Source organism: Lemur catta, chromosome 14 (genome assembly GCF_020740605.2).
Source record: "Lemur catta isolate mLemCat1 chromosome 14, mLemCat1.pri, whole genome shotgun sequence".
Classification (NCBI taxonomy): Eukaryota; Metazoa; Chordata; class Mammalia; order Primates; family Lemuridae; genus Lemur; species Lemur catta.
Window position 1 is genome coordinate 41,755,755 of NC_059141.1, and position 16,746 is coordinate 41,772,500.

General features: G+C 33.8%; 1 protein-coding gene across 2 annotated transcripts in view; it reads left to right on the plus strand.

Annotated features, from left to right (window-relative positions):
- CABCOCO1 (ciliary associated calcium binding coiled-coil 1) overlaps positions 1-16,746 on the plus strand; it is a 96,505-nt gene that overhangs the window by 13,312 nt on the left and 66,447 nt on the right. For both annotated transcript variants that reach the window (XM_045568422.1, XM_045568423.1), the window contains 2 exons: positions 8,475-8,644; positions 12,782-12,926. In XM_045568422.1, the coding sequence (XP_045424378.1) occupies positions 8,475-8,644; positions 12,782-12,926 (315 nt within the window). The remainder of the gene's footprint in view (positions 1-8,474; positions 8,645-12,781; positions 12,927-16,746) is intronic.

Here is a 16,746-nt window from a genome sequence, read left to right on the forward strand (position 1 = left end):
TACATGGATTATCTTTTTCCACCCCTCTACTTTCTGTCTATGGTGCCTTTATAGGTGAAATGTGTTTCTTGAAGGCAGCATATAGTTGGGTCTTGTTTCTTTATCCAGTCAGCCACCCTTTCCTTTTAATTGGAAAATTGAGACCCTTTACATTCATTGTTATTATTGACAAAAAGGACTTACTATTGCTACTTTGTTGCTTGTTTTGTAGTTGTTTTGAGAATCCTCTCATCTTTTCTTCCTTACTTACTGTCTTCCTTCATGGCTGAGTGATTCTCTCTGGTAGTATGTTTCAATTTGTTGCTTTTTATTTTTAGTGAATCTATTATAGGTTTTTGCAATGTAGTTACCATAAGGCTTATAAAAACCATATCATAGATATGACAACTTATTTTAAAGAGAGATGACAACTTATCTTAGATCACAAATGAAATAGTAGAAACAAAGGCAAAAAACACACAGATATATTCTACACTTTAACTCCATCCCCTCCATATTTTGACTTTTAGTTGTCTCAATTCACATATTTTTATATTACCTGTCTCTTAACAGGTTGCTGTAGCTATTATTGTTTTTGATAGATTTGTTTTTTGGGCTTCATACTAGAATTATGAATTGACCATACACGACAAATATAGTAATAGAGTATTCTGGGTTTGTTCACATAATTAATTTTACCAGTGGGTTTTATACCATGAAAAGTTTCCTTTTTGCGCATTAGTGCTTCTTCTTTCAGGTTGAACAACTCCTTTAGCATTTCTCTCAAGATGGGTCTGGTGATAGTGATTTCTCTCAGCTTTTGCTTGTCTGGGAAAGACTTTATCTCTCCTTCATATTTGACTGATAATTTTGCTGGATACAATATTCTTGAATACGTTTTTTTTCCTTTGAGCACTTTAAAAATGTCATTCTACTCCCTCCTGGGATGTATGGTTTTCATTGAGAATTCTTTTGCAAGATTAATTAGAGATCCTTTATATGTTATTTGCTTCTTTTCTCTTGCTGCTTTTAGAATCCTCTCTTTGCTCTTGTCCTTTGAGAGTTTGATTATTATATATCTTGGTATAGTCTTATTTGGGTTGAATCCATTTGGTGTTCTAAGAACTTCCTATACCTGGATATTTATATCCTTTCCAAGTTTTGGAAAGTTTTCTTTGTCATTTATTGGAATAAGCTTTGTATCCCTTGCTCTTGCTCAGCTGCCTCTTGAGTACCAATAATTCTTAGATTTGGTACTTTGAGGTAATTTCCTGTATCTTGTAGGTGGTTTTTATTCCTTTTCATTCTTTTTCTTTTTTCTTCTCTGACTGTATTTTCAAATAGCTGATCTTTCAGCTTACTCATTCTTTTCTTTTCTTGGTTCATTCTGCTGTTCAGATGTCTAAAGAGTTCTTCAGGTCAGCAAATGTATTTCTCACTTCCAAAATTTGTTTGATTTTTTGATTATTTCAATCTCTTTGTTAAATTTCTCTGATCAATTTCTGAATTGATTTTCTGTGTTATCTTAGAGATCACTGAGTTTCCTTAAAATTGCTGTTTGAATTCTTCATCAGAGAGGTCACAAATCACTATTTCATTAGGGTCATTCACTGGATTTTTGCTTTGCCCTTTTAAAGAGGTCATAGTTCCCTGTTTGCTGTTGTTTCTTGTGAGTACACTTCTATGTCTTTGCATTAAAGGATTAGGTATTTATTCTAGTTTTCTTTGTATAGCTTGTTTTGGTTTTTATTGAATGTATTTGCTTAGCAAACCTTTACCACTAGGTCACTGCTTCCTTTTCAGCTCTAGGTGGCATCTTAAGCCCAGGTTCACCTCAGCTCTAGTAAATGGTTAGAGTGCTGCCTATTCCAAATAAGAGAGATCCCAAAGAGATTATCCTGACAGTGTGGCTAGGGATTCATGCCTAAGAGACCTGCAGAATGCACCCCCTACAGTGTGGTGCTACTGAACAGCCACTCTGACTTGGTGTCTCCTTAGCCCAAGTTACAAAGCGGAGTTTCCAGAGCTGGGAATGGTAGTCCTCCTTCCCCCGCTTTGTCTCTGTCTGTCCTCAGGGATATTTCACCCTTTAGGCAGTTATTAATATGATGTTTCCCATGGGTTAAGGCAAGGACAGGTCTCCTGCCAGGGAACTCAAGGTAGGGAAGCAGGCTGACCATCTCCGTTTTACTTTTTCCAACATAGAAACCATGAACTAGGGGGAGATTTCCATGTACTTGGCACCGGGCAGAATGTTGGGGGAGGGATGTTGTGGATGTGGAAGTCCGAGTCTCCTTACATCTGTTTGGAGTTTTTGGCCCTGGGAACTGTCTCATCCTCATGCTTGAGCTCTGGGTTGGTGCTGGTATAAATTTCAATGCTGTGTATTTGTTTTTGGTTTTCTGTGGTGGAGAGTGAAGCCAACTTGCCTTTATGCTGTCATTTTGGAACCAGAAATCCTACCTGTGATTTTTATCAGAAATAAAACTATACTAAGTACTCTGATTGCATACATGTTGCTTAAAATGTGAATATAACTTAATTTATGGGCCATAATTCTAAGATATATATATCTCACTCTTTAAGGCATTTATTTCTACAGTAGATCATTTATTTAGAACTTTTGTCAGATATATCCAATGATACAATTTCCTAAAAGGTGTTTTTAGTAATCACCCATTTAAAAAATTATCTCACTTTGCAATGGAAGCCTTGATTGGCCATAATGTGTGGAGAGTTGGGATGATGTCATGGTCTGGACCGTAGAGTCCTGGTATTAGGTCTTGGCAAGCCAGTCCTCAGGACACAAGCAGGGTGTTGTGAACCATGACAGACGAATAGAAAATGACTCTGTCAGTGGTTATCATTTACAAATCTGACAAATCTTACAAATCTTATGGATAAAGGTGATTTACTACTGAGAAGGAACTATGACAGATGTACTGGCTGGAAGAGAAATCTGAGAAAGGAAGGCTTATCAAGAGCAGGCAAATAAAACTGACAGACCTTTTCCCAAGATGCTCTTCACCCTCAGTGCTTGCAGCCTCTGCTAAAAGTTGATGATCTGCAATTTGGCCATACTGCTTATTAGTCAATGAATTTAAAATTTTACAGATTTTCAACAAGTATCTCCTGACAGTTTTACCATTTTTATAGAAATTAACGTTCATTGGGAATTCTGATTCTTAGTATGAGAATTGATAAGTGAAATGCATCCACTGTATTAATATTACTGATAATGTCTTTATATAAAAGATTATTTTCCATTTCCAGATAAACCCAAATGTTATTCGTTACAACACAAAGGAATAGGTATTTAATACTAGGGAAAATAAACAATGTAAATAACAGATATTTAATACAGTTTATAATTTAACATATATTTAAATAATTTAAATGTTAAGTAAAAGATGTCATATTAAATACAATTAATAATAAATAAGAGGTGTTGCAAACAATGTGTTCTTACTACATTATAAGGTGTGCTGTGTATCGTACTTTGTGTGACAATATTGTTTATCAGTTATTGGCTCTCTTTTGTTGTTAAATATCTAAATTCTGAAAATATTTTTAATCTTTACATGGTGAGGCCTATGCCAAAGTAAATGATACAGAAGCTAATACAGAATGTAGCAATATAAAGGCAACCAGGTTTAATAGAAGGTTGATCATTTTAGACTGTCTCATTAATATAGCAATCACCTGCAGTAATCTCAAATTTTACGACAGCGTCTTTGGATAAATAACATCACCATTACCTTAGGAGCTATTTCTTTGTAAAGCAATTTTCTTGAGATTCTTTATATGATTTTTGTAATAGTAATCCTGAAATATTTGCAATCAATCACTCACTTTCAATTTAAAATAGCATTATTATAAATGGGGGCTACATGCCTTTCAAAATGACAGAAATATAATTTAGGTATCCTGTCACCAAGTGACAGAAGTATGTGAAAATCATAAAGTCTACAAGGCTGTAAACCTATTTAAATAAATTATAAAAAATCAGCACATTTCCCTACCTCTTAAAATTAAAAATTGCTCTCCATGAAAGCAGCCAACCAAATGAAACATTAAAGTATCATTAAAACATATTTCTGGAATACACTTTAAGCAGATAAATGTCTGGGTACATTTCTCATGATCTCTTAGCTACTATCAATCATAAATATTTTAATGTAACCCTGACTTTATGTACAGATCCACCCCAATTTTTTTTTAAAAGAATAGGAACTAACTTGAAAGTAACTATATAAACACAAAAATAGCATGGAGACATCTTTAATAACCTTTCGGTCACTGGGCCTCCTTGAGCTGTTTAGCTCTTGCCTTAAGGCTTATTTCTGCATGTCATTGTATTTAAGAAGTAAAATGCACTCCAATTTTAAGAACATGCGAGAATAATGTAATATTTTTACTGAAATTCTTAATGAGACAAGGGAGATAGGCACATCACCTATCATCACTGTGGCAACACTTCCTGAAACACAATGAAACGTCTTTCTCTTTCCCTACATACATCTCTTCCACTGTAGCTGAGGCCATCTCTCCATTTCTCCTAATCCCCAAAGAAAAGGTTTACCTATTTGCCAGTAAAATACATGGAAACTTTACATTCAAAATGCAACAGTCCCTTGCTCCAAATGCCTCCCTGCATAATCTCATTTGGAGTGAAATGACTGAGCAAAGAATGAAAATGATACATTCTTAGCCCTGTAGTTCAAGTTAAAGGGGAAGGTTCAGATAGCACTCGGGGAAAGTGGGGTAGGGGTGTTGGGGAGAACAAAGGTGAAGGAAGGTCAAAGAAATTTCACCAAAATACTCCTAGGCAAGTAGTTGCCTTTATTCAAACACAATTAAACATTGAAAAATAAAAGCAAAAAACATATGCAAACATTCAGGTCAAATATTTAATTAAAAACATATAGTGTGCAGATGGCAGAGGATGAATACGCTCAGAAGGAAAACTGACTGCTAGAAACAACAGAAAATGTTAGGCAAAAGCTGATGATTAAAGAGAGCCTCAATTCCACACAACAAGAGATTAAAGAAGAGATAACAAAATACGTAAATAAGAAGTTTTAGAACTAAGGATAAAGAATACAACCCAAAGGCTGGGTGCGGTAGTTCACGCCTGTAATCCCAGAACTTTGGGAGACTGAGGCAGGAGGATCACTTGAGGCCAGGAGTTCAAGACCAGCGTGGGCAACACAGTGAGATCCTATCTCTACAAAAAATAAAAAAAAATTAGCCTGGCATGGTGGCTCACACCTGCAGTCCCAGCTACTCAAAAGGCTGAGGCAGAAGGATCCCTTGAGCCTAGGAGTTCAAGGCTGCAGTGAGCTATGATCGTGCCACTGCACTCCAGCCTAGGCATCAGAGGGAACCCTTGTCTCTAAAAAAAAAGTAAAAACAAAAATAATAGTAAGACAACCAATGTAGGACTTAACCTTGCTGAAAATCAAGTCAATAGTGTGGAAAGTAGTATCTAAGACAAATTTAAGAAAACCTATACAAAATGCAGATTAAAGCAACTAGAAGATGTTAGAACATATATCCAACATAGTGAATCGGAAAAAATAATTTATACCTCATTAAATAAAAGCTTTGATTTTAATATTTTAGAAGAATAAAACTTTATGCATTATCTCCAGGATAAAGCAAGTCACCTAGGGAAGAAAGTAATCAAACAGTCCTCAGACTTTTCCTTAGCTACTTTAGGAAGCAGAAATCAGTGGAATGACAAGTAACCAAAATTTCAGGAGTCAAGAGAATGTGATTCCAGAATAAAATTCTAATTTGGGTTGTTGTTTAGTTATATTTGCAAAAGACACTGTAATATATGGAACAGCTCAGAAAATACAGTATCCATGTGGGCTTATTGAAAAATCTACTTCATAGCCCATCTAGAAGATAAATCAACTCATTGGTGAATTTAAAATAACAACAAAACTACCAAAGAAACTGATACAAGAAGCCTGGCAGTAAGCATGGGACTCATTTAAAATTAAAATAAAATCTAATGTGATAATGGACAGAATTACTCTAAATTATGTCAACAGAAATAGGTGTGCAAATGGGGGAAAAAAAGCAACCTAATTTTCTTTTCTCACCAAAATAAAATTGAATCTCAGGTAACAAAATGCTTTTAAAAACTTATATCACAAATGTAAAGGGTTAGTATCCCAAGTATACAAAAAGCTCTTATAAATTCACAAGAAAAAAAGCAACCAATCGAGGACATTAGAAAGGAATCCAATCTAATGAATAAGCAAAGAAATTCACAAGAGTAATTTTTATTAGATTAATAGATATTAAAATTATGGGCAAAATATAAACTAGATTGTAGTAGGGAGAAATGGACCTTTTTATATGGTATTGATGAAAGACGTATTTGGCACTACCTTTCTGGAGGGAAGTTTAACAATATATTTCACCATGTCAAATATAACCCAGCAATTTCAATTTTAGGAACTTATTGCAAAAGATAATTAGAGTTTGAAAAGGTCTCAATTAGTCATTTCTCTTTACTGTAGGTTTTTAACCAATGGAGGACATTGAAGCCCATTTGGGAATGTATATTCCTGATACATTATCAACTCCATTTAGAGCTCTCTCCTACTGATAAGCCTGGAATGAATATGTGAAGGCTTCCTACTCCTCCTTCCTTGCTGAATACTAATTTTTTTTTTTAGTTATATTCATTACATTTTTTTCCCCAGTCTGCAGTTTGTTTTTTCGACTTAGTTATATCATCTTTGGTCATCCAGGGGTTTTTTGTCTGTTTAATACAGGCCAATTTATTGGTCTTTTTCTTTATGGTTTGTATATTTAGTGTCATGTTTAAGAAATTTTGGCCTACCCAAATTTCAGAAATATATTCTTCTATCATAAGTTTATAATGTTTTCTATTGACATTTAGATATTTAATCCACTTGGATTTCATTTTATTGTGTTTGGTGAGATAGTATTTTATCTTATTTTCCATATGGATAGCCAGTTTTGAGGAGTTCATACTTAAATAACTCCCAGCACCATTTTTGAAGAGTTCATACTTCCTTCACTGATTTGAAACACTGCCTCTATCATATACCAAGCTCCCATACATACTGGGTGTGTTTCTGGGCTTTCTACATGTTCCATTGGCCTACTTACTTATTTCATAACAATGCCACAAGTTTTTGTTATTATAGAAGTTTTCTTACTGACTTTCATTTAAGACTTAATGATGCTATATGTTAAACATTGAAAAATAAATCTTGCTGAATGATGTCCAGTGCAAAGTAAAGATGCCTGGTTAGTAGAGTAATACCCCACCACCACCACCAAGGTTTCCATTTATATTTGCATCTGCCAGTTGGGTTGTACACTTGGCAAAATGTATCAAAATGTATAGTCACGTGCAACATAAAAAATGGATCATATTGACTTAAAAAATAAAAAAGTGTATACTTACACATATATATATGTATAGCATATCACATCACAGGAAATTCAGAGATAGTTTGACTTCAAAGTTGGTTGAGTCAAGGCCTAAACAATATCATCAAGAAATGAGACTTAATCTTAGGACTGATTTTTCTTGCAGTTACAAGATGGCTGGCAGTAGCAATCAAAGCAACTTATTTACTCTTTTATTTTTGTTCAACAGAAGAAAAGGAACCTCCTCCTCTGTTATGAATTATTTGGAAAAATTTAGGAGAGTGTCCACTATAGAACAATAGCTATTATAGCGACATGCCATATAAAATCACAACAAGAGCATTTTGGCCATATAAAAGCTTAAGGAAGAGATAATGAGAAATAAAAAATAAAAGGTGATAAAACATATAAAAAAAAAAAAAGAGAGGGAGAGAGTAGAAAAGAAAAGATCTTGTAGAAATTGAGGTGAAATTTATAGCTGCCCAAAGAAGAAATGATACTGCTGAAAAAACACTTAGGGACAGAGAAGACAGTAATGAGAAAAGTATCCAAAATAAAAAGGAAACAGATTTGAAGACAAAAAAATTTAAAGGTTAAAGAGAAAAATCATAGCTCTAGTAAAAAATGAATAAAACATACATAATTGGAATTCTTTAAAAAAAGAAAATAGAATGTTTAAAATCTAATTACAGAATATTTTCAGAAATAAAAGAAACTTAATTGTTTGAATGAAAAGAGACATTGAATTTCAGAGGGAAAAAAATACTAGTACAGTTATTGTACGTCAAAGAGGGAAGAAGGAGGAAAAGGAGTAGGGGCAAAGGAGGAGAATTAGAAAATAAAGAGGAAGAGGAAAAGGGGAACAAAAGAGTTTGCATCCTCATGCACTCTCACTCTCTGTTTCTCTTTTGGATATTATTTTAATCTTACGAATTTTGATGTAACTGAATATTTTTAGATTATGGGTATTACATAATTTTAATTCAAGAAGAATATCTGTTTTCGAAACGTAAAAAAGGAACTATTCAAATGTCTAATCTGATTTATTGTCTGGATTTTTCTTTTTGTTACAGGAAACTGGGAACATTTTTGAATTTCAAGAATCTTCAAACTTGTTTAAAGGATGCCATTCTACTAGATTATTATGTATCTGGATTTTTGTGGGCTAGAGGAATGGAATTTTCTATCATTCAGTATTCAAAATTTATGACTTTACTAAATATGTTACTTCATAATCTTAAAAGTAAGTATATTTGCTCTCTTTTAAGAAAAGGAAATTTAGTCCTCCATCTAAATTAAGGTTCTTAAGCAAAAGTTCCTGATTTTATTATAATTCTTTCAATGAAAATTGTGGCGTTTTTCTGATTATAGCAAAGATATACTTCATATTATCATTGATTTTTATAAAACCTCACATAATACTTAACAAGGCTAAAATTCTCTTAATATTCACTTTGCAAAAGATATGTTAATTTCACTTAAAAACTTTATCAGTGCTCTCCATCCTCTAAATATTTAGGAGCTCTGAGATATTCTTGCAATTTTTCTGTAAATCTAAAACTACACTGAAATTAAGTTTATCAGTAGGTATTAGCCTATGCCTAGAATGGAATACTGTGTAGCTATAAAAAGGAAAGAATGAGAAAGATTTCTGTGTATTTTATGGGAGACTATATATTGTCATTGAGTTAAGCAAGGTGCTTTTGTTTATAAAAGAGACAAAAATAAAAATTTATATATTTTTTATTGATATATACACAAAGAAATGTTGCAAGAATACAGAGAAAACTAATAATCAAAATTACCAATGGGGAAGGGTGGTGAGAACCAGGCACGTGGGCAGCAGGGATTGCAGGAAGTTTTTTCACAATATTTTTTCATACATATGTTTTGAAACATGACTATATCACCTATGCAAATATGAAATTTTAAAAGAGAATATATGATGTAGACATTCCTGAGCTTTGCAACCTCTGAGCTGAATAGCCGTAAACTAGAAACAAAATAAAGTAAAAGTTTTCATGGATCTCACATACCAAATTTGAAAAGGTGGTTATCATTGTAAATTTTTTCCATAACTTTTAACTAACTCAAGAGTATTTCTTCTCAGTGAAAGTTTATGTTGTTGGTATCAGTACAAAAATGAGCTTCTACAACTTGAGCAGGATCTACCCAACTACTCATAAACTGCGAGAGAGTGAAAATACATTTGTAGAACTCAACCAGAGAAAAAGCAAGGAATCTAGTTTTTCCTTCTGGCAGGAAAAGAATCCCAAAAACCCTCAAACCTTTCAACTTAATAAGGTTATAGTCATCAGCAGGAAAGAATGTAATTTTAGTCAGATGCGCCAAGCGGGGAGGTAAAGTGTGTTTACACTTAAACTAAGTGGTAGTAGAGTCCTGAGCACATAGCACTCCCATTCAGCAATGTCTTAATAGAAAAGTCCCTCCCTGCAGAGCTCAGGCTGGCCCGCTAGCCGTGCTAGCCGTGGTGTGAGCCCTCTAGTGTGAGAACTGCATTTCATGCTAACTTGGTTTCTGATCTGATCCTTGTCTCAAACTTGTGCTGCATGTCTACAAGGCATTCTGCAGTCAACCCATCTAGAATCAAATTGGATCAAACTAAAAGATTATGGGGCAGAGAATGTGTAGTTACCTTAACAGTATACATTGTGAGGTCTAGTTTTTCTAGGGTCTGACCAAGGATAAACTATAGAGGATTAGACTGGTTATTTGGCCTTTATCCAGGTCCACAGGCCTAGATTGACTTCCCTGTGTATCACATGAATACTATTGATAGTAACTATAAAATATTTTTCAGTTCCTATGATGCTAAATTGTTTTTCCCCCTAAATAGGAATAATAAATACAGGTAACATTTATGTAGGATTAACTTGTGCCAGCCACAGTGACAAATATTTTACAAATACTTGCTTATTTAATTCACATACCACCTTATGGGAAAAATAAATGAGTCAGAGAGGTTAAATAACTTATTAAGGTCAGACATGGTCAACCCTAGTGACAGCCCATCCTTTTAACTACTACATCAAATGTTCCTGCCCTTGGGCTGATTTCTAGAAAGCACTATATACATGTAATATACTAGTATATGTATCTTTTAGTTTACCGAGAGTTTCACATGCATTTCTTAATTGATCCTCACAACAGCACTAAAATTTTGAAAATAGGTGCTAGAGTATTCTCATTTTACAGGTAAAGAAAATGAGACTAAGGTTGCCTAGCTAGTAAGTGTCAGTTATGAGCTATCAGCCTAAGTTTTCCAATTAATTATAAGTCTAGTGTGTTCTTTCATTACCCTAAATTTTCAAGAATAAATTTAATTTCTAATAGCCCTTACTATTTAAGTGGTTTAATCTTTCATATTTTAATCACATCAGTAAATGTGATTTTTAAAAGAGCAAATATTTCAGTTAGATAAATGAAATGATAACTTCCCTAATTTTTAAAGCAATTACCTACAGAAAGACATTAAACACTAAAAAAACAGTTTTGCAGTCAGTTATTTTTCAGCATAAGGAAATAGTCATATAAATGTATTTTTTGTATTTGATAAGTATAATTTCACCTAGAATTATAATCAATTATCTAAGAATTACATTTTTCTCTGCATCTCTAATTAATATCATTTTACTGGTAAAATGATTCAGATGTTTAATTCATTTATGAATTGCTTTTATCCAACAGATTTTTCATTTCTGAAGTTACTTCCATTATTTTCAAAATCAGTTTATCGTGGAAAGAGAAATGTACAATAATAATTGAATTCCACTTAGAATGACATAGGAAAGCCTAGTTATCCAACAATAATTCAGTGTATCTGACAGACATAAAAGATGATCTGGAGAGAGGCTATGAGAAATGGACCAATTGTAATTCATTAAACTAGATTTTAATTGTTATATAGTTTTATGCTTCTTTCTAATTCCTGTAAGTAAAAAAAGAATCTAGTCTAAATGAATTACAAATCAATGTGTATGGTATCTTCCTAATATTTAAAATTACTTTACTGTCATTTTATTAGTAATAGTGGTGTTTGGGGTATGGCAGTTACATCCAAGCGAGAAAGAGTAGCTGTGTAACCAGAAGTGGGTGGTCCAACAATCACCCTATGCTTTCAAAACTTCTTTTCATCTCTACCCCTGCCCCCAAATCAACCCCATTAGAAGAAGTGGAAAGTTGACCAGTGGTCTCCTAGGAGAGACAGAGATTTGGTTGGTGGAGTCTACACAGGGCAGCAAAATGCACCCCAGAACCTGCCCACATCCGGGCCCCCAGCTGACATTCACCTTCTCTGAGCAGCCAGTCCAGCCTCATTTTCTCTAGAGCCTTTCAACCCTCCACCTCCAGGCTCCTTGGTCTTATGTCCACACACCCATCACTTGTCAGCCAGCAAAGGACACTATGACACTCCAGTTACCTGAATCCATCTTCCAGGGGAGTGGCAAGAATTGTTAATATTTTGCCTGCCACACGTAACACAGAGTGTAATGAAACCAAACGAGAAGTAGACGGAAGTTTATATTTTTATTATAGACACTCTAAAAGTTAAGTCTAAGGTTTTTGATATCTGTTTACTCCTTTTTCCACTGGACAAATGCCACAGCAGAGAGTTGTGGGTGTTTTTGTTTGTTTGTAGCTCTGTAGCTGTAAGAGCACAGACTAGAATCACTGAGTTGCTGGCTTGTGGCGACAGTAGCGAGGTTGTGTCACTCTGTGTGTGCACTTTCATCCAGCTCTCACCAGCACCCCTGGGCACACCTGTGAGAAACAGCTTACGTATGTTCTAAGCCTGCAGCTGTAGAAAAGAAAAAAGTATCGTCATGTTTAACATAAAAAATCCATATTTTTGCATTCTATTGAAAATCTTCAGACCCAGATTTCCACATGATAACAATTGACTAAAGCCTACTGTTGGTCAAATCCACTCACTCGGAGTTCAGCACTACTGTTTAGTGGCTCAACCTACCATCTAGGTCTTCCTCAGCTCAGTCAACCCAACTTTTTGTAATTTTCATTTACCCATTTGTTCTAAGATTGTGTAAAAAAAAAAAAAACCCTCCATTTTAAAGTAATTTTTAGATATATTTTGAATTCTGTCTTTTTTTCCATCTCAAAATGGAAACATAAACTCTGCAGACAATTTTGTAGCATTACAATAATTTACAATTGTTGGATCTGTCAGCTGCTATTCTTTCATACAAAATAATTTATTAAGAAAAACAAGTAGAGTTTTACCATTTATTTTTACAAATACTTAAAGTAAATTTTGGCACATTAAGGACATCTTGGATTATTTTGTTCTGAAAACATCTATCAAAATAATGCTTAAGATTTCCCTGGATTTTTTTTTTTTCAGCACTACACATGTCCTTAGAGGACAGCATAAAATGGCTTGGGGAGGTTATGGCTGAAATTGGACCAAGTCATTCACAAAAATATGAGGAATGTAATGTCTTTGATATAAAACAAGCAAATGCTATAATCGATTACTTAAAAATCAGGTAAGCATTTTTTTTCAGTAGCATTTATTTTTCATTTCATACCTTTTGGAAAATGTCTATTAAATAAAAAGTAATTCAGTTTTAGCCAGTTCAGATGTTTACAGAATTTATGCAGTAATTAACCTAACCAAAATTTAGATAATTAAATCTTCTTTAAATTAGGTATTCAGCTCTTTCATCCAATAAATAAAAGTCAAGATATTGAACATTTGAGCTAAATTTGCATTTGATAAGTATAATTTTATCTAGAATTATAATGTTATCTAAGAATTTCTTTTTTCTATGCATCTTTAATTAATACCATTTTATTAATAGAATGATACAGATTAATCAGATTCAGTTACAACAGACTCTATATTTAAGGTAATTACCTAATTTTACATTTTAAGAGACAACATTCATTTCCATTTAGATATTTATTTTAAATGCTTTGTTTTAGAAATTGAAGAGATTTATGAATATACTTCCTCAAATTTATTATGTGCCCTGAAATATTTTGTAGTACTGACCAGTTAAACTCATTAAGTCTTTTCTTTGTGCTATAAAAATGATGGTAGATGGAGGGAAAGTATTTTTATTACAGTGATTCTTCATTGCTGAACTAAGAAATCTATCTTTTTATATAATCTGTTACAAGGTCTGCAATAGAGTCATGTATCTCTCCAAAGGGACATTTTTAGAGTTTGCAAATATTCAAACAAGAGTAGGTAAAAATCTCTGGCCTAACTGAAAGCTTCTGCAAAGTATCTTTATTCCTCCTGTATTATACACTCCAGTGTTTTTCACTTTTAGAATTTAAAATTCTAACATAAAGAGTGCTGAGTGATATCCTAGACATGCTCATGATTTTCTTGGCAAGGATACTGGTTATATAGTCTGGAAGCTTTTTAAATATTAGTGTGTTTAATATGATAAAGTTTATATACTGGTTTCTGGCATTAATTAATAATGACATATGATATAATGTGTTTTTTACATAATAACATTTGATATAATGTGGTTTCTTAATATTAAAACATTCCTTATAAAGAATGTCTCTCACTAAAGCCACGGCAGTTTTCGTATCAATTAGGGGTAAGGCAAGGTCCTTGGGTGTGGGGAAAGGAGGAGATGGAAACCCGGAATTGAAGGGGAACCTGTTCCTCGAGGGCTTTCTCCCCATCAGGGTTTGAGTGTCACTGGGCAAGAGGAATTCTACCCTGCACATTTGTATTAGTGTTCTTCTTTCCCTTCTCTATTTGAACATGTCAGGTTTCTCTTGCAGAACACATTTTTACAGCTGAGCTCTAAGCCCAGGAGGTTTATAATGGGCATGGGGACTGGTAGGTAACCATGGCCACAAAACCCAGGCAGGTGCTGTGACAAAGTACTTTCTAGAAGGTAAAGGATGGCAGTTCTTTTCCCCTTCATCTCATCTCTCTGGGCAAATGTTCATGGATGTATTTATTGACACTTTCTTTCAGAAAATGGTTCAGTTAGGAGGGGATGTCAGTATTAGTCACCTTTAGATCCTAACCAGAGTAACTTCACATATCAAAAATTCCTAATCTTTTGTCACTGAAAAAAAAAAAGTAATATTTAAGAGATTAATCAAATAAAGTAAATCAGAACCATTTTTGATGCTATTTCATCTTCATAGTGCAATTTCAAAGAAATTATATATTTTAAATATCCCTATTACTGAAAAATAAAATATCAGTAGGATATCTGAAATTGATACTGAAGTTGTGTAAATGAAAATGTGCTTTTCTACAACACCTGTTCCAAATCCCTCATAAGTCCACAAATGGAAGTTCAATGGCAATTAAATCATATAGTATTTTTCATTTTGATGACTACCAAGCAGTTTTATAAATATGAAGGTAACTCAATTATCCAGTGTGTAAACAGGTTTCAGTTTAACCTGATATTAAGTTTATTCACCCACTAAAAAGCTCTAGTCAGTTTAGGGAGAACAGTTTTTGAAACATAACCCATAGCACATGAAACTGAACTGACAATAAAATTGAAATTTCATTTGATGCTGTTAATACAGCCTGTCATATGCCTGTGATTTGAAAAAACTAATACCAAAATTCCTCCCCCACATTACTATAAGTACTGGCAAATCTACTTGCAAGGTATATATATTTGTATATATTGTATAATGTATTCAAATATAAATACTACTGCAGCTTTTTAATATAAAACATCATTTACATATATATCTGGTCCTAGTACACTTGTATCATTGTGGATTCTACCTATTTGTAGGAATTAGGTGACAATAATATGCACAGGTATATACCCAATGTAAGAAAATCAACCCTGCCCCTCTGTGCACCACAAGATGTCGCACTTGCTGGCATAGAGCCAGACGTCTTGACCCATTGCATCTCCCTTCAGTTTTGGACTAAGACTAAATGTTTGACAATAGTCTAGGAGCTTGAGTCAGCTGGAAGTCTAAAGGAAGAGGGAGAAAATTCACCCTTGCAGCTGAAGTGTCACTTTGTTCCCTCGCGAGACCATGGGTAAAGCTGGAGGGTAGGGGGAGGTGAGGATGACCTGCCCCTGAGCAAGTGCCTCTGTAGGTGCCCCCAACCCTGCATCTTTGACCACTGCCTCCAAGTCATGCATTTTAGTTTCATTGTAAAAAGTGAATTTCCCTCTTGGCATGGGACAATCGAATTCCTATATGCAATGAAAAGAATAAAGCTGAAAGATTATGAAATTGCATGAGGGAAGATTTATGAATTATGTTCTTTGTGTGACACAAGAGAGAAAAAGGAAAATTTTACACTAGTTCACTGAGAGGAAGCCAAGATGTTTCCAAAATACTCTATAGTCTAATTTTTCTACTCAAAATTAATTATTACTGGAGAAATATTTTTGACCTGAAAGCTTTCTCTAGGTAACCAGTGTAAGGGAGGGAGAGTTTGAATTTATTTTGCTTCATTGAATTATCAAACTTCACTAATTTTGATGTATTTTTCTAGCCAACAAATCAAAGTAATGTCAAAAGCTAAGTTACTTTTCTGAATGTTGATGAGTAATTTGAATGTACAAGGTTTTTTCCCCCAAAAAAATAATACCGTGCCTGAGTCCACACACCCCCATCACTTTTTAATGGATTCTGTTAGTGGTGAGATCAACTGCTAATATAACTCAGAGAGACCCAGCTGCCTGAGGATTTCTTCATTGATTTCAAATGAATTGAAACTTTGATCCATTACAACATTCAGGAGAAACCATTATTATACATGCTCTGTAGCTACATTTTGCAAATGTTAATTTCTCAGTTATATTAAAATCAATTTTCTTAAATAGCAAAAGGCACCAGAGTGAAAGAGAAACCACTAAGACAATTTTTTGTTCTTGGGCGTTTTGCTGTATTATGAGTCTATTAATTTTCCCAACCAGCAGGAAGAGAATTAGAAAAATTCAAATATTATCACAAACAGGATATTAGAAGTCAGCCCTTCAGTAAATTTTTAACTCTTAATAATACATCGCTCTTTAAACTTACTAGAAATATTTGTTTTAAGGATCTCCTATCCTTTAGCTCTTTATAGTTTTTATACATTGATCACCTAATCTTTAGGGTAGGAACTGAAGAAACAATCTTTCTTAAATTAAAATTCCTCCCTTTCATGTGTGGCCAAATATTCTCCAGGAAAATCAGACATCTTTTAAATGGATTTCAGTTTACGTGGTATCATTTTTCAGGTGTTATTAGACATTAATTTAATCTTGAAACAGTTTGAGAATGTGAGAAGTAAGTGATACGGAAGTAGATTATAGAATTCCGATCTATTCAGATCAGAGGAAATTGACTCTTCTT